This window comes from Micropterus salmoides, unplaced genomic scaffold (assembly GCF_014851395.1).
Source record: "Micropterus salmoides isolate LMB-PRFRI ecotype aquatic unplaced genomic scaffold, ASM1485139v1 Ms_hic_scaffold_11, whole genome shotgun sequence".
Taxonomy (NCBI): domain Eukaryota; kingdom Metazoa; phylum Chordata; class Actinopteri; order Centrarchiformes; family Centrarchidae; genus Micropterus; species Micropterus salmoides.
In genome coordinates, this window is record NW_024040152.1 from 6,632,900 (window position 1) to 6,658,054 (window position 25,155).

General features: G+C 38.7%; 1 protein-coding gene across 2 annotated transcripts; it reads left to right on the forward strand.

The window, feature by feature from the left end:
* Positions 1–191: 191 nt before the first annotated feature.
* Positions 192–24,687, forward strand: col28a1b (collagen, type XXVIII, alpha 1b). 2 transcript variants are annotated; one of them, XM_038710597.1, is made up of 35 exons: positions 192–454; positions 977–1,143; positions 3,588–4,153; positions 6,344–6,364; positions 6,458–6,517; positions 6,698–6,751; positions 6,839–6,883; positions 7,636–7,662; positions 7,751–7,795; positions 7,876–7,920; positions 9,356–9,409; positions 10,924–10,992; positions 11,348–11,416; positions 12,032–12,100; positions 12,942–13,010; positions 13,109–13,177; positions 13,314–13,382; positions 14,351–14,419; positions 15,037–15,108; positions 15,205–15,273; positions 15,434–15,505; positions 16,352–16,420; positions 16,521–16,589; positions 16,658–16,726; positions 16,802–16,870; positions 17,281–17,349; positions 17,448–17,516; positions 17,997–18,065; positions 18,407–18,487; positions 18,565–18,600; positions 19,101–19,137; positions 19,223–19,777; positions 20,940–21,124; positions 23,036–23,327; positions 23,702–24,687. In XM_038710597.1, the coding sequence occupies exons 2-35, from the start codon at positions 1,002–1,004 to the stop codon at positions 23,872–23,874; spliced, it is 3,597 nt and encodes a 1,198-aa protein (XP_038566525.1). In that variant the 5' UTR covers positions 192–454; positions 977–1,001; the 3' UTR covers positions 23,875–24,687. The 2 variants fall into 2 exon arrangements, with proteins under 2 accessions (XP_038566525.1, XP_038566524.1); XM_038710596.1 differs by having other exon boundaries at positions 193–454; positions 1,001–1,143.
* Positions 24,688–25,155: the final 468 nt, after the last annotated feature.

A 25,155-nucleotide genomic window follows, 5' to 3' on the forward strand; every position in this document is an offset into this window, starting at 1 on the left:
GACGCAGGTTGTCTGTCCATGAGAATAAGACTGTAATGGACTACCTCTGATGAAAAACACTGCATTGCTCATTGATATTGATATTCTTACAGAATGTGTGTGTGCGTTAAGATTATTATTGTACTTTATTGTACTATTGATAGGCTATCATTTTAGATATTTCGTGTCTGCCTTTTACTAATCTAATATTCCTGCAGGAATTCTGTGCCAGTGAGCAGGAGAGTCGGGAAAATTTAATCCTGTTGGTCAGTCATCAAGCTCTGAAGTGGACCCGCGCAGAAATGTTGGAGCGGCCCCAGAGCCCCACGGCTACGCACACAGCAGTTCAGCTCATCTCATGGTCCTCACTTTATCTCAGCCCGGTTTATAGACCCTCATTCCGCGGCGAAATGCCACCCAAAGAGCCACAGCTGACGGGACTGCAAGCACTGACTGCATCTTAATAAGATTCTAGGTAAAATATTTAATACTTTCTTTGCATGCCCATTACAGTAGCCTGCACCTTTCATTTATTTACTTATTGTATAATGTTACAGTTTGAATGACAACTTTAATGTGTAGACAAGTCATGAGCTGGATGTTATTCAACTAAGGCTGAACGTTTTTTACATTTAGAGATGATTATTTACTGTACATGAACTTAATTACATTATATATTGTTTAAAGGTCTTAGTATTTGAACTTTATTAAGACTAATAAGCAATTGCATGGATTATTCTGGCTTTATTTATTTAGCCTATTTACACATTTTGGCACTCCAATATTGCAGGTATTTTATAAAGCACATCCTATCCAGGATATTTTGAAAGAAGGTATTAACATTACTGTCAGAAACCACAGCTTTACAGCTCCCTGTTTGGGTATGGTTAGTATGATGCATGATAGTAACATATAAAACAGTTGAATCTTATGAGACTGGCAGATTATTTTGAGCTTTCCGTAGACTGTAACTTTATGTACTTTGTCTTATAACAAGCAATGCAACTGCTTTCTCTGTGAGGATGGACATGTTGCTGAGGGGAAACATGAGGAGAGGAGTGGGGCTCTGCCTTCTGCTGTTGGCTCTCGTATATGAGGCCACATCCCAGAGAAGAAAGACAGGACGCAGGAACAACTACAGGCTTCATGACGATGGAGGAAATGGTAATTGTTTTTATGAGTTGGCCAACAATGTTGGTGGGGAATAAGTGGATCCCCATCCGAGATGATGGTAAGGAGTGTAGTAGTCAGGTCATCAAACTTAAAGTATCAATTCCTTGGTGTTAAAATCCCAGTTCAAGTTTAAAACTGTTGATCTTTTAAGCCTTTTACACCAGTGATTGAACTCAAAAATCCAGAGCTCACAGGTCACAGTCGGACCAGGGCAGGGTGGCTGTGGATCAAGAGATAGAGCCAGGGTGTCCGCTGATCACAGGGTTGGTAGCCCGGTTGCCAGCTTCTCATGTCCACAACACACTGAACCTCAAATTTCTTGTATTGTTCAGGCCATACTCTTGGCCACTGACATATTAGGACATCCTGTTAGCTGTGTATTTTCAAATTTACACTATCCTTTAGGCTACCTCCATGTTGATGTGTTCAAAACTAACCAGATGATCAGATACATATTAAGAGTATAGTAAAACTGAAAAGATAACCCTTAACTCTACCAATGAATAGATCAGGTGGAGGGCAGATCAGCCTTGAAGAACTGCGCCAGTCTGTGTTTTCTAGAGGCTGGTGAAATAATGCATCTTTGTAATTTTCTGCCATGAAAGTTGTTTTAGTTATAGCCCCTATGTGTAGGATCTAAAGATTTGGGGCTTTAGTGACTCCTAGTGAAAGAAAGGCAACAATGCATGCTTGAGCCGCAATTAACATTTTTTCAGGATATTTGTTTTGAATCAATTAATTAATTACCAAGTTGCCTCCATATGTGTAAAGCAGTGGTTCTCAAACTGGGGGGAAGGGATCCTTAGAGCCACTACAGGTGGGGGTGGATGACCAGAGGAAAATATGGAGTGGAACTTACGCTACATCCACACTACTACATTTTGATTTTGCTACATTTGCACCTCTCGTCTAGACTAAAATGGTGAATCCGAAGTTTGAAAACGGTGCTGACCCCGTTTTTGTTCTCCGGTATAGCGTTTAAGTGCGGACAGGCGAAAACAGAGGACTTTAAAAACGATAACGCAGACAGTCACATTTGGTTTCCTGATTGGGTCTTATTAGTCATGAAAAGCAAAAATATAATGCTACTGACAGTGTTTTAGTTTTGGTAGTTTTATTCAAATATTTTTTATTGTGCAAAGAGCACTTGTACTGTCCATTTCACTGTTTACTTTGCAACGAATCCCAGTCTGTTGAATGAACATAATTTACATTAAATGATGGAGGAAAACAAGTGTTTAAGGATGCTATCCTGCTGGCCAGAATAAAGGTAGAAAACAGATGGTAGAAGTTAGTTTATTTGTCACATTACAAAAGGTTGTAAAGTAAAATTAAGTTTGTAACTCCCTTCTGCTCCGAAGCAGACAATATACAGTAATAGAAAATCAATCATAAAATCATAAACTATATTCAGTGGAGCAGTGCTGAGGATGAACTTGAGTTTAAAAGTGTCATAGCTTGGGGGGGAAAAGCTTTTCTGGAGTCTAGTAGTGCGGCAGAAGAAACTTCATTATCTCTTAGCAGCAGGGTGAACAGGCTGTGGCTGGGGTGGGTACTGTCCTTTAGTATCCTTTGGGGTCTTCGTAGACACCTCACCGATATTACTGATGCTCTGGAGATGGGTACCAATGATCTTCTGAGTAGTTTAATCACTCGCTGCAGAGCCCTCCTGTCTTGGGCCGTGCACATCCCATGGCAGTTTGTGATGTTCAATGCTTTCTACTGCTCCTCTGTAAAAGCTGACAAGAATTTAGCAATATAATTTAGCCTTCTAAAGCTTCCTTAAGAAATACAGTCGTTTTTTAGCTTTCTTCACCAGCGTGGAGACGTGAGATGACCATGTCAGGTTCTGTGTGATGTTGATTCCCAGGAACCTGAAACTGTTCACTTGCTCCACCTCAGCTTCACTGATACAGACAGGAGTGTGTGTCTAATAATGTATTTTATTTAGAATTGAATTAAACTTGTCTCCTTGTTTAAATGTTCCATCTCCAATATTGTCAATGATTAACAAGAACGTTTTCGGCCTCAGAAGGTGGGCATGACAGAAAAAGTTTGGGAACCACTGGTGTTAAGTGACTTTAGGTCCCCTGAAAGGCACTGTAAAAATACAAACTATTAGTATTAAGTAAACAAAATCTTAGGAGAATCCAATAACCTAATTGCTTAACTTTATGTTAATCAACAATTCAATTAATCAAGTCATCATTTCAACACTACTTCATGTTGCTCAAATTCTACACATAGTGGACACAATGGTACATGGATATCACCCTACTAATACCACGCTTGCATTTCTGGTAGTAGTTAGTTGTGGCTTATCTATTAGAAAGACTATGCTGTTGAAACCTTTTCCAGATTTTTCCAGAAACCCTTCCACAGTATTGTGACTCTCTACATTCGCCTGAGGTTTTGTTGGTGTCCCTCTCCCACAGGTCTGACATGTTCACTGGAGGTTGCTTTCATTCTGGACAGCTCGGAGAGCGCAAAAATATTCCTGTTTGAGAAGCAGAAGGCCTTCGTGTTGAGCTTCAGCACCCGCCTCTCAATGCTGCAGGTAGCCGGCTGGACAATGAAGGTGCGAATGGCTGCACTTCAGTACAGCAGCTCCGTGTCCTTAGAGCACCGATTCTCAGACTGGAAAGACCTGGATTCATTTCACGGTCGAGTCAGCACCATGAACTACATCGGCCATGGCACCTACACCACCTACGCCATCACCAACGCCTCGCAGCTGCTGGTGCAGGAGACGCCGTCGGACAGCGTCAGGGTTGCAGTGCTGATGACTGACGGGGTCGACCATCCACGCAACCCTGATGTGATTTCAGCTGCAGCAGAGGCCAAAGGTCACGGCATAAAGTTCTTCGCTGTAGGTTTATCAGACATCGCCCAGGAGAGTCAGAATAACGCCAAGCTCCGGGCCATCGCCAGCTCACCTGCTCAGCAGTTTGTCCAAAGTCTTCTTAATCCTCAGCTAGAGGAGAAGCTGCTCAAAGAGATGGTGAGTGTTGGCTCCAAGTGACACGAGGAAAAAACAAGGACCGGGTGTGTTTTTGTATCCCAAAAGTGAGTTTTAAAAGCAAGAAATCTTGGTATTAAGTTATGTAATCATTGTGCTGCTAGTAACTTAGTCTATTTTGTACTGTGGGTAAATAAATCTAATGCCTGTAAATAATTATTAAAGCCCCTATGTGTAGTGGTGGTATCAAAAAGACACTGGGGAAGACCATGGAGACAACCCATTGAGAATAAAAAGTAAAAAACAGTGAGGAAATTTTCTTGCCTGTTAATAATTCATCATTTAGCTGACGCTTTTATCCAAAGCGACTTATAATGGCTATATATGTCAGAGGTTGCACGCCTCTGGAGCAAGAAGGGGTTAAGTGTCTTGCTCAGGGACACATCGGTGGATGTCACAGTGGGAATTGAACCCAGGTCTCCCACATCAGAGGCATGTGTCTTATACACTGCTCTATCGCTACCCAAATATTACCAAAAAAGCTATTTGCGGATGACGCTCAGTATCTATCGAGTGCTGACTTTGAGCCTAAAGTTGTATCTTTACATCTTCCCCTTACTTTAAACAAAACAGATGCTTTGTGTTTGTGTAGATTAGAGGTGCTGCGTCCAGATGCTGCCTCATTTTCATCCAACAAAGTTTACAGATTGCCTCATTAACATTATCAGGTTCCCAATTAGCATTGAATTAGACATTTAAATCAGAAATCTTATCCAATCCAAATAGGCACCTTTGCTTTTTGCTTTCACACCAAATCCCCTGCTGCTGTACTGAGCAGAAGCAGCTTATAATTGTAGCATATTTTATTGATGAGGTTTTTTTTATTGATGAATGTGGACACTGATAAGTGAAAATAAACTAAATGGGTTTTATTAGTATTTTTTACAACAACGGTGGAGGCAGTCGTATATGTATGTAGGCCTAATCGTCCTTAATCTGCGTATGCCTGAACACTGTGCAACTTCAGTAACAATGACTACAGCCTAGCAGTATACAAATAATGACAAATCATTTCAAAGATGCTGTAATCTCATAAAAATCTAGACATAAGGGCTCTAATGTGTGGCTTTCAAAATGCACCTTAGTTTGAGTGTTGCAGGACTGCTGGTTGTTGACATTGTTCTGGATTTGTTGGACACCTGGGTTGAGGCAAATAGTATCTGTAAAACTTGTACAGATAGTAACATATTACCAGATTGAGGTCAAACTCATTAATGCCAGAAAGCTCAAAGAAGTCATCACTATTGGGTTCAAATCTCGACCCTGGTCCTCTCTGTATGGATTTTGGATCACTTTGGCTTTACTCTTCTAGGATAGATCAAAAACAGAGCAGAAATCATTAATAAATAAAGTTAAACTTATGTTATTATGAAGGAGCCAGCTCAATGAAAAAAGCATTGCTTTGTTTTGCTGCAATCTGTCACTGCAATTAACATTTCATATAGTTAACTGATCTGAGAATGAAGTATATACCATCTTCAAACTGAATTTAAGATATGAAAATCGACTCCTCTATAGAGTCATAGGGTTTTCAAAAGAAAGCACCAGTGTTTGCAAATACTATATTTGTTAACCATGCGCCACTGATGCTCAATATGCTTCAGCCTTTAGTCACAACCAAATGCCGCTATTGCACGTCTGATTTCACATGCTCTCTTCCACTTGTTTGGTTGAAGGTGCAAAAATGCCTGTCATCCGCCGCTGTTTTGTTTGCTTTTATTGAAACCTTGCTTGCTTCTTGGCCCTCCGCATGGTCGAGAGGCACGAATGATCTGCTGCACATCAAGCAGACTATCACAGTGACATGAGCATGCAGCTTTTTCTTCCCCCCTTTTCTGCATGTTCTGTCCTCAGAGTGGGTTCATATCTCAGGGACACAGTTGTGTCTGCATGGGGAACGGGGGGGGGGGGGGGGGCTTTCCCGCTTGCTTTGCATTTTTCCAGACACACAGAAATGTCGGGGTCAGGGCTTGTCTGAGAAAGAAATGTATGGTATCATTCATTCATTGACATTTATAGCTTGAAAGAAAGACTCCATATATCAAAATAGTGTTGAGGGAAGACAACATCTCATACAAAGGTACTAAGGTTCACCAAAACTAATAAATGTATCTTTTCTGTGAGTGAATGATGTTTGCCATTAACATTTTCTGTCTCATGTTTTGCATCCAGAGTGCAGTCGCATTTGAAGGGGTAAGTCTTTCAGTGCAATCCAACATTTTACTTGATTATTTTAATTGATTTGTGTAAATGGAGGCACTTATGTTGTATTTTTCTCTCTGTTAGTGTCCACAGGCTCAAGTGTGTTTGTGTGAAAGAGGAGAGAGGGGCCCTCCAGGAAGTCCAGTGAGTATTTAGAAATGAACTATATGTTGAATTCCATACAAAAACTATAATTTTTACTAAAATTAAAGGATACTCACTTTGTCTGGGTTGCTCTGTATTTCTTCAACACAAACATACATAGGCATCATCTTGTCTTATAGCATGTAACCAAGATTTAACAGGGAACTATTACAACTCCAGGGTAGAAAAGGGGACACAGGTTTCAGAGGGCCACCTGGTGTAAAAGGAGCAAGGGTAAGTCATGAACGCCACAATGAAACAAACTGTTTTAGTGTCTGATTTTATTCAGCTCATTTTAAGTTGGTCTCTTTTTTTTATAAGGGAGAGCCTGGCTTGAATGGTCAACCTGGAAGTGAAGGTCCACCGGTAAAAAACAGTCTTTCTAACTATCAAGTAACATGTACAACGTATTTGGGCCATTGTAAATAAAAAATAAATCAATTATGGAACAGGGGGAGGGGAGTAATACTTCAAGGAAGAAGTCATAAATTGATGAGAAAGAAACTCAGATGTTCTTTGAGATTGAAGTGGTAAATTTATGAGAAAACCCCCCAAAAATAGTGTTTTTTTCAGTCATTAATAAGACAAGACACAGTGCATACATAAGAGATGAGGTGGAGCCTTTAGACAGATAGATATGAGGGACTGCAATAAAGCCATTTGAAAGCATGTGTCTTATTCATTTATAAATGTCCAGTTTTTTATGCTTTTGGTCTTTGAGCAGAAGGAAGTATCTCATAATAGTGGTTGGTGAAAGTAGCTTATATGTGAAAGCTGTTATTAACATCTGCATACCCTGCTTTTAACAGAGTACAGACACAAGCACAACTGAAACATAGTATTTTTAATTTTTTTTCTTGCAAATGTATGACTTTATAATCTCAGAGAATATTAAAGCTTTTTTCTTGTAAATTTGTGATTTTTTTATCGGAAATTTTCCACTTTAATCTCAAAGAATGTACAATTTTATTTCACATAAATGTACAGAGGTTTCGTTTTGAATATTCCCCCCCTCCACACTCCATTTTATTTTAACCCACAATGGCCTTAATATGCTGTTGTTAGCATGCCTCTTGTCAAATGAAATGCAGATTTTAAAACTGTTTCACCTTTTACAGGGCCGTCCAGGGTATAAGGGCAACACGGTGGGTTACATTTAACTTTGTCAATCAGTTGTTTTACTTGGCCTGAGAAAATAAGCAGAGGGGTCTAATCTTGTGTTTGGTCTTTTAGGGCGAGAGAGGAGACTGTGGCGCTCCTGGGGAAAAGGGCGACACTGTATGAACATTATTAACTACACTACTTTAATCAATAACACATACTTTGGCCCTCATAATGAATTAAGTGTCATTTTGCAGGGCCTTGAGGGACCTCCAGGCCAGCGGGGACTGAAAGGAGAACAGGTAAAATCAGCCAGATATCTTTTTAATTGAATTGTAACAATTACAAATCTTGGTTTGATCATTTTAAACCCTACAAATGCAAGTTTTACAGGTTAATTCCACATATGGAAAAAAGCATATCCTAACCTTTTGCGTCTAGTATATCCAGCATATTTTGTTACCTGCTTATTAAAAGTATATTTCTTCAAGCTTGCTACTTTAAAAATGAGTAGTGGAAGTGATGTAAACAAAATGATAAAACATTTCAGGAAAATACTGTTGGTTTGTTGCTCCACCGCTTTGTTCCACACTGAAACATCTCAAATACTGTTGGTGGTTTGCCACTAAATTTTGTTCACACATTCTTGCCACCCTCAGGATGAATTCTGGTAACTTTCACGAACCCTTAACTTTTCATGTAGCGCCATCATCAGGTCATAAGTTGCCAGATATTTTAAATACCTGCAAAACTAATGACATTCATCAGCCTCAGCTGTCCTTTGTGTTTACATGCTTTAAACTAAGATAGTGAACATGGTAAACATTATAGTTGCTGAACATCAGCACGTTAGCATTGTCGTAGTGAGTATTAGCATGGAGGTGTTCACATTTAGCTCGAAGCACCTCTGTGTGTAAGTACAACCACACAGAGTAGACTCTTAGTCTTGTAATTTAACTTCGATAAACTTTTATAGACCTTAATTTTTATCAGCTTATCATTAGATTCATTAAATCACTTTATCATTTGTTCATAACAGTTTTTCATTTCAGATGCAATTTTTAATTGTTACAAAAAAATTTCACTCATCCTTCACGCCCCTGAACATATAGTTTATTGCCTGCTGATCATATTGTCATACACAGACAATATGTCAACATTGGACAGTTTGTTCACTCTCCAATATGAAAAATGGAAGTGGAATTTGTCTCTTATTCATCTCTGCACTAATGGAATGTGAAGATTGGATTATTGGTAATCCTGATACTAATGTGGCTATCCAAAGCAGTGAATCCAGGCTTGCAGGATATTATTCTTTTGCAGGAACAGACTTTGTGTGGTGGGATTAGTGCAGGGACCTGGCCGCCCAGCACCACTCTTCCTCCTCTGTGCTACTGGCACAGTGTCAGTATAACCTTGTTATTTTGTGAGCTTGGCCTAAGAATTAAAGAACATGAAAGCCGTGAATGTTTATTTAAATCCTGTTGTATTTTTCATGCAGTGGTGGTGGGTTGGTTTTGACCTGCACATTGGTCATACAACGTGGGGGCTTCATTTTAAATCCATACGTGATCGTTTTGTGCAGCTGGATTCTAATTTTTTGTTGCAAATTAAGAAAATCACCTCAGCTGTGTGGGTAAAAATAATAGATACTGTTAAGTACTTTACAGATGTGATTAAGTACCTTGATGTTGCATGCATTTAGGGATTGTATAAGATTTTAGATTTGTTTTGCAGGGTACGGTAGGACTACCAGGAGACATGGGTCCTGAGGGTCCAGCAGGACCTAAAGTAAGTTTCCCTAAGACCTCAGATCTCACCCCCTTTGTGTCAGTTTTTGTACAGTTATTCTACTGCTTGCCAAGAGTAAGCTGCTGGAACCACTCCCTCGTCTGTGCCTATGGAGCTACAGTTTGGAGGCAATTAGCTTAGCTTAGATTAGTTTACCATAGACTGGAGGTAGGGAAAAACGGCTAGCCTTGCTCTGTCCAAAGTTCAAAAATACACCTTGCAACACCTCTAAATACTTTATACCTTGTTTATTTATTTACATATAATTATTTATTTACATACAATTTATTTACATATGTTTTGAAAAATAAAATTTGTGGTTTTAGGGGGTCCTCGTAAGCATATTTTCCCAAAATGTTGAACTATTCATTTGAGGTTTGAAGACTTGTTTTTAAGAAATGCAATACTGGGATCTCAAATTCCAACATCAACATCCCAAAGATTCAGAGCATTCTGTCAGTAAAAGTATGATTATTTGGTCAACAAAATAATTTAGTTATTCAACATCATTCAGCAATTTGTGGTTATATTTTTTACTCAGAGTAGTGAGAATAATGAGGACAGTTCTCCCCAGACACTTTCCCACAGAACATTTATAATGTCAGATAGCAGCATCAAAAAAGGGACAACATTAAAAATGACCTTTAAAATTAGTGCTGAAGGCTAATAAGATGCGGATGCCTTCATCGCCATAAAGCTGTCCTGCAGCTTTTTAACAAAGATGTCTTTATACAGATGAAATCTAATGTGATTTATGGCACATCCAGGAAAAGTCCAGATATTAATCAAGATCAAGTTTTACAGAAGGAACAAAGGAGTGGTCTTTATTTTGTAAATGTCATAACAGTTTGAAAATAACCTGTAATCTTCACTGATGAAGAGAGTAGTATAATATGTATTTTTAAAATATTTTCCATCTGATGTCACGAAGACACTACTGTAAATGACACAAACTTTTATTTATTCATTTATTTTGTAAGAATTTTAAAAGACCGGGGCCAGTACAGTTTGTTAAATTATAAAAATGCACTGCAGTTAAAATCCAACAAACATGAAGTTGAGGTTCTACTTGCAGAAGATGTTGCATGCAAAACATCTCAAGACGCAAATGTAAATGTAAATGGTAGTACATAATGGATACCTAAAAAGCTGTTAACATTTATATACTAGTGTTACTTACTGGATTTGGATGGTGGTCATTTTATGTATATTCGTGGTCTTGGTTGAATCTCTCTGTGTGTACTATACAGTCATGTTCTGCATTTGGAGAAGACAACACAGTCAACCACAAAGTTGTAGAGTTGCCAGGAAGGTGAACATTTTATTGAGATTGTCCTTGGTGTGGCCACCTGCAGGAATTTTTACTAAATTAAAACAAAAAAAAAGATGCCAAAGGGAATAAGAAAACACCCTGTACATGTTATTGTGTAAAGTCTAAAAAGGGAATTGCTCTTTGCAATGTTGAACTGCCATCACATAACATTCAAACTTCTGAAATTGTTTCCTTGCCACAGGGGGACAGAGGGCCCAGTGGTGCTTCTGGGCCACCAGGGGACATTGGTATTGGATTCCCAGGAGCTAAGGTAACTCTCATGTGTATTTAAGATGGATTGTATTTTTCTCTGTTCCAACAATGTTACATAATTCTGAAAGTTTTGTGTAGTCAAAATAACTCATAAATACAATCATTAATTTTTTATTCTCTACGGCCCCTCTTATCGGCTCATTTGAAGAGTTACAGAACATTTTAGGACTTCTTTCACAGCCAGAAAGATTGTTTGATAAGATAACCCTTAATAGAGTTTTATCTGATAGTGAGATACTGTCAAACCCTTAATAAGAGCAAGAGATACAAGAAATGTTATCACTCTTTAATGAATTACTGGAAAAAGTTGCAAGAGTTGCAAGTTGATGACTGGTGCTGCATTATGCTTGTAGGGTGAAAAGGGCCTTCAGGGAAGACAAGGTCCCACAGGTCCTGTTGGGATAGGAGAACCAGGACTACCAGTGAGTGTGAAAAATGGTCTCATGTTGTACTGGTGTTGATTTATTTTAAGTCCAAGTTTAAGTCTTGCTTCCAATATTTTACCTAGGTATATGAACAAAGTATTATCAGCAAAATGTATTTAAAGTATCAAAGTAAAAGTACTTCTGGCAGTGTAGGCAACCCTTTGAGAGTCAAACATATGTTTCAAACAATAGGACTATTTGACAAATAAGCAGTGTTTTAGTATCATAGGTTGTTGAGGTGGAGCAAATTTATTACTACATTATACACTGTTGGATAGTTTAATCTTTAATAGTGTCTCATACTTTATAAACTGATCATTTGTATTGTATGTAAAATCATAATCTACTAAATAACTAGTAAGTCATAGTGGAATAAAAAGTACAATATTTCCTCTGTGCACTTTACTGCAACCCCCCTCCACCATTCCTGGCAATCAAAGTTTTGAACAGTTTTAAAACCCCTGCTGCCACCTGGAGCTCCACTATGCAGAGTTTCTCAATAATGCACCTTTATTCTGTCTTACATAGAACCACACCGCATTATAGACCTGACCTTCCTTTTTTAGACTTCAAATATGTCGATTTTTATTAAAAGTCATTTTTTTGTTCCAGGGTCCCCCAGGACCACCCGGTGCACAAGGAAACCCCGGACCACCCGGAGAGGGGTTTCCAGGGCCGAAGGTGAGTCAGGGTTTTTTTACCGTGTGTTGACTACAGGAGTGGTTCTCAGTAATATGCTACAGTAAACAAAGCACATTGTGATTGTAACCTAAATTTATGCAGATTTTCATATCATTTGAATCAATATTATTCTTTAACAGTAATTAAGACCCTATAGTCAGTGCTTAGTTTTATAACACAATACTTTATATGTGCCCTGCATTTGCCATTCAAAGTTTTATGGCATTTTTAGTGTATCGTTGTTTGTGTCTTGTGTTATCTTATTATGTTGTATATAGTATAAGTGCTGCCAACCAGATTAGGCTATAAATGCTGTGGTATGTACTTGTCCTGGTTAGTTCAATTAATATTTACATATAAATACAGAAGAAGGGTTGAAATACACAGAGTGGCAGTTTGGATATTGACAGTTGAGATAATGGAGCCGTTTCATTACACAGCAGCACCAATGTATAGCCCCTGTGCAGATACTGATTCAAAGCTGTCAGGTGTCATTTTTGATGGTCGTGGTATCGTAAGATGAACTCAACAGTAGTGTATTGAGTGTCTAACCAATTATAACCACACATGATGCAGCATTCATAGGGTTGTGTTGCAGTCAACCACCAACTGCCACTGTGCCCTTGAGCACTTTGAGTTTTTCTTATCTCCTGTCCTTCTGCAAAGCAGAACAGACTAATTCAGAGAAATTACAACCAGAAAATGTTTCACTGATTGCCACAAAACATAAATAAAAACAGGAATTTACATTACGACACGTGTGAAGCTTATGCAAACATATTATGAGAGCTGTTTTGAGAAAAGTGCTGTCTGTAGTATGTCACACTTTACTTTGTTTTAGGGTGATCGAGGACACGAGGGTCCCAGAGGTAATCGTGGACTTCCTGGTGTTGGGGTCAAAGGTGACAAGGTAAATAGACTAAATAGTCTGCTGATACTGAAACATGATGTGTTATATACTCTGATTACTGTGTATCTTGTAAGATACATTTCAAATTGTTTTCTCAGGGCAGTGACGGGCCGCGTGGGATTCCAGGTCCAGTTGGTGCTCCTGGTTTAGGACTTCAAGGAGAAAAGGTAAAAGCTGTATTAATGCATGTCAGACAAGCTTCTGGCAGCCATATCAGATTAGAAAAGAACAGCCACAGAATAAAAACAGCTTTCCCCACCTGTTCACTTCACTTTGTTTTCAACTTAATCTTCTTCTACACAGGGGGATCAAGGCCCAGTCGGACCTGCAGGCCCAAGAGGAGCTGCAGGTATTGGATTAACTGGACCAAAGGTAAGATGGAGGTGACGCGCATTAACAGGATGTTTGTCTCAGAAACAGAAACTCAGACACTAATTGTGATTGACAGTCAGCTGACTCACTGCGTGATTGCATCGAAATTGTCTTGCTAATTTTAATCACACAAATACGCCTGTGAAACACAGCTGGCTTGTCAATCAAATGCTTGTTTGAGTTTGAATCACTCTCCCTCATTGAGGCAACAGAGAGGCTGCTTTTTGTTGTTGGTTTATAATCTGAGACACATTTATTTTACATTCAGTTCTGGTTAATTTGAGGTTCCTTTCAGGCATTGTTTTATAGAATTTTCTGTGTCCTAATTTTCAAAATGAAAAAGGACAAAAAAGATCTGAAAATAAAAACCTGGAAATGTTCAATTGCCACCGTACATTTGACCTTGAAAGCTTTCAATCCAGGCATTTCCATGTCCATCCTAAGCTCTACTCAGAGTTTTCAGTTTCACTTTACAGTGTCAAATTGCAATTGCATGTAAATCCATTTGTCATTTCAATATAAACTTTTCTTTTGTCTTCTTTAATTTCCCAATGTCTTCATTATCCTTTGTGCTGATGTAAAAATCATATATTTCTCTTTATTATTTAAAGACAACAGTATAATCAGTAAATTGATCCTAAAGTATTATCTGTGTATCAAAAGCTTGATGTAACTAATTCCTCTGTGCCAAAGAGCTCCATTGTCCTAAAACTAATAAAAACACTAGTGAGTTGTGAGTTGCCTTGCAATGGGTGACATTATGTTCCTTTATTAAGTCTTAACCTTTCACTTAACCCTCAATGCAAAATGATCCTTCGTTTCATTTACAAAAAACAGACTACACTATTTTTTTTAATTCAGAATCAAATTTGCTTGAATTTTACCTGTTTCTTGTTGACCATTAGTTTCAAAGCTTCACATAGTAGCAACACTGAATATTCCACTGACTGTGTGAATGTTACCTTTAGGGGAATCAGGGACTCCCAGGTGAAGTTGGACTTCCAGGCGAGAGAGGTGTGGGAGAACCAGGACCCAAAGTAAGTTTTGCTATTCTTCTCTAAACACTATTACATTACTCACATAAGACAGTAAACTCCTCCTTAAAGAAATTGTTTGACATTTTGGGAAATGCACTTATTAACTTTTTTGCCAAGAGGCAAGAAGATCGATACCACTTTTATGCCTGTTCACTAAAAATTAAGCTACAGCCAGCTTAGCTTAGTTTAGGATAAACACTTTGGTTTTTTTTGTACAGATCAAACAAAAAATATATAATGTGTTAATTAATGAGCTTTAGAGATGCTAGTAGATGTACTTTGTTTTTCACCTTTGGACTGATTGATCTTCTTGTCTAACTCTTAAAATAAATGTATTTCCCCAAATGCTGAACTGTATCTTTCAAGTTGAACAGTAAAAAAAATAACTCGACATTTAGTTGCTGCTCTTGTTTGGACTAGTGACACAAACTAAAATAAACAAGCTTTAATCCCTAAATCACTGACTGTAGAAGAAGAAGAAGCTGTAGGAAGGTTAAAGGTCAGAGCCGAATGATTTAAAAAAACTACACGGGTAGTTTCAATATTGCTTTCAGTGGCTTGACTTCATTCTCCATTACTCTGCACACCACCTATGCTCTTGCTCTTTCCTCTCTCAGGGTGAACCAGGGTCTGAGGGGTTAATAGGTATACCAGGTCAGCCAGGAGAGGATGGAGCTCAGGGACAAAAGGTAACTACATGATATAAAACCAGTTTCTCTTGTTTCATTTACTTCAAATAATGCTTACCGGTCTGCTGCTTCATTGACTGTTTTTAATGACGGCAGGGTGACATTGGGTTACCGGGGCCCAGGGGACCTGACGGTGCTCCTGGTAAAGGCGCACCAGGAGAGAGGGTAATGGACATTTTTCACAGTTGATATGTATAAACATCCTGTAATCTGTGGGTTTTCAGAAACAGTGCTCTTCATATGATCATCTAAAAGCTTGACTCAAAGTTTGATTCAGAGGCCTGTTTGAAAGAATATGAGCAACAATTTTGTGTTATTTTGGCAGGGAGACAGAGGGGAGAGGGGAACGAGGGGCCAGCCAGGTGCAGTGGGTCCTGTGGGGCCAATGGGGTCAAAGGTTTGTTTATACAAAACAGGAGCATTGTATATGAAAGTATCCTAACAATTTTACACAGTAGTACAACTTTAAATACCGCTGCCGCATCTAAATGTCTTAGCAATGAAGTAGTGAGTAAACGGTTTGAAATGATGAACCAAAACTAGGAAAATAAGGTTGGAAAATACAGAAATGTGCCTTTAAGCATCATTTTATAGTCCATCCTCAGGAGTGTGAAGTGAATTTAGTTTAAATCAATTAAAATACATTAGGGTTCATTTAATTATAGATTAATTAACAAATTGTTTTCTCTCTTTTAATTAGTGCTAGACAAATTAACAAAGACAAAACAGACGATAACAGCCAAAACGTGATTTTACCATATCTATCAATATACCAATTATTTTCTTGATTAAATGTTTTAGTGCTGAAATATACAAGTTAGTAGTTAATACTACAGCCTAACTGAAACCACATTTTTGATACCAATACTGATATCTGAGGGTAAATGTAAAAGCTAATAACGATATATTGGGTGATGCATGATGCATTTTTAACAGTAAACCTAGCTGGAAATGAAATTGTTAATAAATAAAAACTATATATTATAATGTAATTTGCATTAACATGCAGTCTTTAAAAGATTTATGTAATGGAATTTCTTTATGCATAGCACAGATGTACCAATAATTCTACTGGTTAACCTTATTAATAAAGACAATCCGTACACTATACCAAACAGTCCATAGTGAGTTGTTTTACTAATTGCTTTCAACCTAAAATTCTTTTTACAATTAAACTGCAGATGTCTGAGTCCCACCACATTGACTTGTCAAGTATTAGTCTGATAGGCGTTTTCTCTTCCAGGGGGAACCAGGAAATATAGGGCCACCAGGTGCAACTGGACCACCAGGGAGGGGTATGCCTGGTGCCAAGGTAAATCCATGTGGCGCTACCAAACGGCCGCTGTAACTGTCAAGAACAACAGCAAGGTTGGTTCATTGCTCTACTTCTCTTTTTTTGTTTGTTTTTTCAGGGAGAACCAGGCCCGCAAGGTCCAGCTGGAGCTGTGGGAGAGCCTGGGATCGGTTTAACTGGAGCCAAGGTGAGTTTTACTCTTCACTGATCCTCCCATGAAAAGTACTGATAAATGTAACTTGTTTTGGTTTATAGGGAGACCAAGGGTCCCCAGGGCCAGCTGGGACACCTGGACTGAAAGGTGAAGGTTACCCGGGCTCTCCAGTGAGTATCAACCTACACTACAGCCTTCATCACTTTACACCCTGTACTGTGTAATTACTTCACCCTGTGTGTTAGGGACTTCCAGGGCCTCCTGGTCTGACAGGAGAGACCGGAGCAGATGGCATCGGTTTACCTGGACCAAAGGTAAAAGTTCACCTAGGGAAGAAAAAAAAAAAACGTGAACATTGTCATCAATGAAAATGCTAAATTGTTCATCTCTGTTGTAGAAGTAACCTTCGTTTCTCTGGACATTTTCTTTACAATAGTGCTAGTTTTGTTTTTTCCCTGGATAGTCTTGTTGTTGTATGCATTTCCACCATGTAGTGTTGTGATGCTGCAGCAGTTCTCAGCACAAGTGTCAGGAGATAAAATTACAAGATAAGAAGATGATTGAACTCTTTTCTGATATAATATAATAGATAACACAAAAATCCTGGAAACAGAAAACAATTCTGGTTTAACCTGATTTACAGTATTATGGTGGTTTTACTTGCTGTGTTGATTGTTGCTTTGTATATTAATGTTTTATAACTTACAAGCTGTTTCCTGTTCAGGGAGACAGGGGCTTGCCTGGACCACCTGGACCTGCTGGGCCACCAGGGATTGGCCTAATTGGTTCTAAGGTAATCTGTCCTGCTCGAAACAATGGCTTGTATATTGCCAATGAATGCCTTAAAAGTCATGTTGGTGTGCAAAAAGACACCGTTTTCTTTTCTTGCAGGGTTCAGCTGGCCGAATGGGACCACCTGGTCCCCAGGGTTTACCTGGAGAGGGCATCCAAGGACAAAAGGTACCGCTGTAAGCTGTCAGTTGCAAAATCTGAAAGATAAGGAAAGTGAAGCTTTTATTTTATAGCTAAATTCAGGTGTTGCAGCTGCACAAGGACAGTGTTGTACTTAAAGTAATAGTGCAGTACCATTTCATAATGGTGTGATAAGTAGCAGTAGAGTAACTGTAACAGCATAGTCCAGAATAATATGTAATGAGTTAATAAGTTATGTGATTATACTTAGTGTTTGTCTGTATTAAATTTGTGAGAAATTTTTCAGACTCAAGAGTCAAATATAAGGCAATATGTTTTTGTTGAATGCATACAAAATAGTTTTGGTTTTATCTTTGTGAAAAGGACGAGATGTTCAAACTTTACTGTCCTGTTGAGCAGGACCCCATTTAGTTTAGAATCACAGGCATGTGTGCTTAAAGACAGACGAGAGAAACTTTCAATTAGCTCCACCATGTCTCCTCAACATGGGCTGTGCTCTGTTTACAGGGCGAATCGGGATTTCAGGGGATCCCCGGCCCCAGAGGTCCTCCTGGACAAGGTCTGCAGGGGGACAAGGTAACATAGCACTTGTATTATCACCATAGTTATGAAATTGACCGTATGTAGTTTTGTTAGCGGCTTAAAACAAAAGTCAAAAATAACTTTAAAAAAAATAATAAATACTACGCACAACATACTCGTATTAACCAACCCATGGTCTGTGAACATGTGAGCCCAAAGCAACAAAAGATCAAATGTTGCTCAGTCTGGATTGCTTGCTCACTAATGTTCAGATGGTTTTCACTTGCAGCTCTACACATATGTTCATATGTACAGGGGCTCTCCTTTAGATGGGAATAGGTTACCCATACTATGTGATTGAGGCTGATAAGACGACTGTGTCTTTCCTCTTGCAGGGGGAACGAGGGTTCAGAGGTGAAAAAGGCAAAAAGGGAGACAGAGGAGAACCTGGAGAGTCAGGAGCCACCGGACCTTTGGTACTGGATTTTGTTTTCAAGAGTAAATCTCACAACATGTGAACAGCTGATAAATTATTATCTTTTTCAAACCACAGGGTAGAGTTGGACAAAAGGGAGAACCTGGACTTACAGTAAGTACTGTACATTACTCATTACACTGAAAAACGTGCAGTGCAGTCAACAATATCGACGACAATGGTATGTTTGTCATTATTTAGGCCCCGTACTTCTGCACATTGGATCTGAAATGAAACAGTGAGGTTTAAGTACTGTCTTTCTGCTTTAATTTGAAGAGGCTTACATCCACCTCAGGTGAACAGTGTAGGAGTTGTAGCCCTTTTTATATATATAATCCTCCAACTTCAGGGGAAAGTATTGGAGTAGTTAACATAAACTTTAAATAGTCATCATTCTATTATTCTTGTCAGACTTTCATGTTTAAGGGTGTTCACATTTGTTTTGACTGTATAGAAAGGAAGCTACTTTATTCCTAGAATTGGAGTCCTCGGCTGCTCAACAGACTTTGGATTTAAACACATTAAATTAAAGCTGAAAGTTAGATCTTTTTCATTTCTTAGAGTAGGCCTACTGTAAACTCAGTGACAAATATTGCACTTTCTATCTTTCACAGAGGGAAGAAATCATCAAAATAGTGAGATCCATATGCAGTAAGTAATCAGAAACTTGACATGGGCATTTTTAGTTTTTGTTGATGTCTATAACCTAGCTGGGTCTCTTGCTTTGTTTCACTAGGTTGTGGAGTGACATGCCGCCAAACGCCCTTGGAGCTTGTTTTTGTGATCGACAGCTCCGAGAGCGTCGGCCCCGACAACTTCAATGTGATAAAAGACTTTGTCATCGCCCTGATCGACCGGGCCTCAGTCAGCTGGAACACCACGCGGGTTGGTGTGGTCCTTTACAGCCACATCAACGTGGTGGTGGTCAGCCTCAGACAGGAAGCCACTCGTGATGAGATCAAGTCTAAGGTGCGCTCCATGACCTACTTGGGCGAGGGTACGTTCACAGGTAGCGCCATCCAACAGGCCACCCGGGTGTTCAAGGCAGCACGAGCAGGTGTGAGAAAGGTGGCCATCATCATCACGGACGGCCAGGCCGACAAAAGAGATGAGGTCGGTCTGAAGAGTGCCGTGTCAGAAGCTCAAGGAAGTAACATCGAGATGTTTGTGATCGGGGTAGTGAATGAGAGCGATCCTCTCTATGAGGAGTTCAAGAAGGAGCTCAATTTCATGGCCTCTGACCCCGACAGCGACCACCTGTACCTGATTGATGAATTCAAAACACTTCCAGGTGAGCTTCATGATCATGCACTGTGTATATTAAAGGGTTGACTCACCCAAATTACAAAACAAACACATTTTCTACTCATCACTAGTGTGTTCTAGTCATGCAGATAGTTTTGGTTTTATTTGTCCTGATTTTGATGTATCTGCAGTGGTGGAAAGTAAATAAGTAACTTAGGCTACATTTACTCAAGTATGCTAATAGAGCCTCTATAGAGGTACTTGTACTTTACTGAAGTAATTCCATTATCTGATACTTTGTACTATTCCACTACAATTCAGAGGAAAATATGGAACTTTTTACTACATTCAGATTATTAAAACAAAATGTAATCAACAAATAAATTATGATGTATTATTATAGATTGAACTACCATGCATTATATAGAATTAGCAATGGTAATGTAATATACATTATTATACATTATTCTGAAATGAACTATTCTCTATAATGAGTACTTTTACTTTTGATATATATTTTTATGCCAATACTTTTACTTAAGTAAAAGATCTGAGTACTTCTACTACCACTGTCTATCTGTAAGATTTATAATTTTTGGTTCACACTGAAAACCTGTGAAAAAAATTAATTTAACTGTGTTTCCCTTTCTAGAAACAGTATCACTGTTTTTCTGGAAACTCCAAAGAGGACACTGTCAAAATGTGTTATAAGGAGCAGCTACTTTCAGCAGAAAGTAGTTTCAGTGAAAACATGTTGTGGATTATATAGACATTATTCAACCATTTATATTTACCTAACTTTACTTACGTCCACCAAGAAGGCAAGACTTAGGTGTCCAAAAATGAATTTGCACTTCAAGGAGGACTTTAAAAGTATTCTGCTGACACATGGTGGCAACAAAGAGCAACTGTAAGATTCTGCACTGCTTCATCCTCTACACACTCTGGATAACTGACAGGAAACAACACATAGTTTAGATGTGAGTCTGGGAAAATCAGTCTTCCATAACATCTACTACCATGGTGCTCTTGAGCAATACACCCCAAACTGCTTGTGTTTGATCTGTGGCTTTGCTGGGAAGCAAGTAACATGAATCCAGAGACTGCACCAGTGCTCAAAAAAAAATCCCCTGGCCATCAAACAGAGATTAAACTATACAGAGCAGTATATCACTGTATATATTTACTGTCATGGTCTTGTCTTGCAGCTCTGGAGAGAAAACTGCTAAGTCGTATCTGTGAGGACGGAGAAAGACACTTGTTCAGCTCCATCCCGAGCTCCAGGCTGCCTCCAGGAGTCCCTGAGGTCTCCAGTAATGTTCGAGAACCCCCGTACAGGACAGATACAGACACACCCACCTTCACAGGAGACTTCAGGAGAGTTCAGATGGTGGTGAGAACAAATCTGTCTTTTCTTTACCTGCTTTTGTCAACGTAGGCTGTGTACGTATCACTGGCAACATCCAGGGGCAACTAAGTAAAATAATCTAAAACTATTTTGTATTTTGTACAATGTCAGTCTGTTGGAAAGTCCACCACTTTGGTCTAGACTGAAATATCTCAACAACTATTATTTGGATTGCTAAGAATTATTTTGTTTCAGATATTCATTGTGCTCAGAAGATAAATCCTAATGACTTAAGTCATACCCTGCCCTATCCTTCCTTTTTTATTTATCCAATTAAATAACTCAACATCTTCTGGATGGATTGGCACAAAAACTGGTCAAAGACATTTATTGTTCCCACAGGATGAAACCAAGTGCTACCGTGAGGTTGACATTTGTGATTTTAAGTGAAATGTCTCAACAACTATTGGATTGATTGCTGTGAAATTTGGTTTAGATGTTCCTGCACTGTGCCTAAGTACAGTCTCACAGAGTTGCTAGCGTCTTGTTTAAATATGTCCTCATGTTAAAATTCTCTGCAAGGTTTTTCTCTTATCTTGTCTCAGTCAGTACGGCTGGACAATGGATTATTAATGTTTTCTGACTTGACAGTAATGTTGTAATTTTTTAGTCTTAAAGGCTGCATTACAGTAAACTGACACAATTCTCTAAACTTATTTGGCTATTTCAGCTAGAGTTAGAAACATTGAACATCTGTCTGGTCATCACATCCACATAACCTTTTCTCAGACAGCATAAAACCAACCCCTGATAAAGATTAAATATCATTTGACATCACCAGTATTTAACCCTCCCAAAACATTTTCATATTATTACTAAGGGTATTTTAGAGGTAATACTGGCAGTAAACAGTAGTGGAGAAAGTATTCAGATCCTCAGTAAAGTACTGCACACAAGTACACAAAAGTACTCAATGTGGAAAAATGTTCCCTGTGTTACATATCATAAGATTATTATAACTCATATATTAATGTAAAAACAGGACTACTGTTGTAGTTTGTTGAGTTGGAACACATATTTAACTTTTCTATATATGACTGCAACTAATGATTATTTTGATTAATCTCCAGATTATTTTCTCAATTAATCGATTGATTGGTTTGTAAAAAATTATACAGAGCTCAAAGCGACACCTTCACAATGCTTGTTTTGTCGAACCAACAGTCCAAACCTCAACATTATTACAAATAAATTAAAAGCAGAAAACTCTCATATTTGAGAAGCTATTTCCATGAAATGTTTGCCATTTATGCATTAAAAATGACTTAAACAGTTGTAAAAAATAGTAGCCACTTAATTTCCTGTCAATAAACTAATTGTTTTGGCAGTACTTAACTATACAAAATAAAACATCATATTTTATAAGTTCTGGGTTTGTTTTATATGCAAAAACCTTAATTTATAAAGTAAAGTAACTAAAGTTGTCAAATAATTGTAATGGAGTAAAATCAAAATATTTCCCTCTGAAATGTAGTGGCTTTAACTGTACTTGAGCAGATGTACTTAGTTACATGCCACAAATAGACTGGGAAGTACCCTACTAAAATAAATGTGTTAAGTCTGAAACAGAAAATATATTTCAAAGCTCATTCTTTACCTTTAGGAACACATGAAATCATCTAAGTTTACTTACATTTACATTTATTCATTCAGCTGACGCTTATCCAGAGGTCGCATGCCTCCGGAGCAACTAGGGGTTAAGTGTCTTGTTCAGGGACACATTGGTGGACGTGTCACACTGTATAAAGTATTACACATAATGTCTCCAGGTTTTTGCTCAAGTGTGACCTGTGTGATTGATAAATAGAGCTGGCTAAGGTGTTATAACATGACATTTGCATTTATCTGGACAAATGGAACAGTAGATTACATCATTCTGCACCTGCTCTGTTACAGCCTGGTCCTCCAGCGCCACAGCCCAAAAGAGAACCCATCACTCCACAGAGACCCAGGATGGATGACAGAAACTCCTTAGACACTCAGAGATTTCCACTCTTTGACAGGGAGCCCTTCAGACCTGTAACAGAGTTCCTCCCACAGTTAGACTTAAAGGACCCCACTAACCATATGGTGATGACAGGAGCCATAGGGCCGGCGGGTCCCACTCTGAAGTCCGAGCCTGAGGAGAAGACACCCCCACCATTGGCCACAACTCCTCCACTGCTGCCTTCTGACACCTATGTATCAGGTAACTGCTGAGAGGCTGCAGTAGAGATAGGATGGGGAAATGATTGATTTAAATGTTAAAGATGAAAAGAAATATGCACTGAATGTTTTCTAACAGTTAGAGATTTTTACATTTTAAGCCCTCTGCACAACTACCATCTGGTCAAAATTTGAATTGGTCCAATATTTTTTTTATATTTTATCCTCCCCCTCCCCCATTTGGCTCTGGTGTAGTGCTAATTGTCAAATGTTAGCATGCTAACATTTGCTAACCTAAGATTAGCTTAAAGCAACATTGTGCTTTAACTTAGTAAGTAACAGCCTCACAGAGCTACTAGCATGGCTGTAAATTCTTAGTCTGGTTATGTTTGACACTTGTGTTTTTGTAATCTCCAGCGGAGAACTGTGGCCACCCCTTGGATCCAGGACCTTGCCGGGACTATGTGGTGAAGTGGTACTACGATGCCACAGCTAATTCCTGCGCTCAGTTCTGGTTTGGAGGCTGCCTAGGAAACAGCAACCAGTTCGAGACTGAGAAGAGCTGCAGAGACACCTGCGTCAAGTTCTAATATGCACATGCTTGTAGTCACGAATATACATGTTCGTAAATGGTCATAAAACATTTCGCTGTGACTTCATATGTGCCTATACCATGAAGTTCACTTCAACTTCAGAGCCTTAGTATTTTACTTGTAGTTACTTGACTTGGATAGAGGAAGTAAACAGCAAATGGTATAAAAAGCATCATTAAACCAATTTAGCCTAAAGTGGAGTTTAAGGTTTTTAATTGTTCAGTAGGCTAAGTACTATTACAGGCGTGGGACGCAAAGCTGGATAAATCCAGTATCAGGACCTGTCAGGATTCCTGCTACTGTAGCTAACATCACAACAAAAGTATATCTTGGTGCACTAGAAAGTAAACCGAATGTCTACAAGCATTAAGTCATTTAATATGCCCTGACACACAAATCATGGCAGAAGTGGCTGCAATAGTGTTGTGTGGCTCAGTCCGAGCCACTTCGTTTGTTTCCCATTTTCAGAGCCAGAGCTGTGTACAAACACCAGATCTTGTTTAGTGCACACACACACTGGACGGAATCGCATATCCAACTTTTAAAAGTGTGTTTTTTTCCTGTCGGCCAGAGGGACTTGTGTGAGCCAAGCCAAGCTAATACAGAGAAAAATACCGCATATCTATGATGTTACTTACACTGCTGAACAGTTCCCGCTACAAATAAAACTAACTTTGTAACCACTAACCTTTCTATACAAAACGTAACCCTATTGTATGATGCAATGATGTATTTTTCTACTTACTGTCATATGTTTGTGTTTTAATACTGTGAAATGTTATTAAAGAAAAAAAAACAAATAAACTTATAATTTAGTGCATATGCAGGTTGAATGCCCTTACTGTAAGTCGCTTTGGAACAAAGAAAAATGTTGCTACTGGTTGTACTTGGCCATTTGCTTCAAGAATTTAATAGACTTCCTCTTAACACATAATTTAAGAGCATCAGAGAAAATAGCTGGTACTGTGGTTACATTTGCAACAGCAATTTAAACCTCCTGATAATTTTCCACATCTGCAGTTGGTCCATCCTTGGTAAACAAATTAGTTAGGATGTGTCAAATTGAAGAACAAAAAGCCAGTAAGAAGCAGATCTTGTTGAAGTTCAGAGGAATCACTTCCCATAACAACCACAACAGGAAGATGATTCACTGAGAAACACTTTCTATACCCCAAAGTTGGACATGATTACATGTAATTAGTGATGAGAGGCTGCTCTCAGAACAATGCATTTTCAGCTTGAGGCAGAAAAAGCAAATGGAGTGCCTAGTTAGCTCTA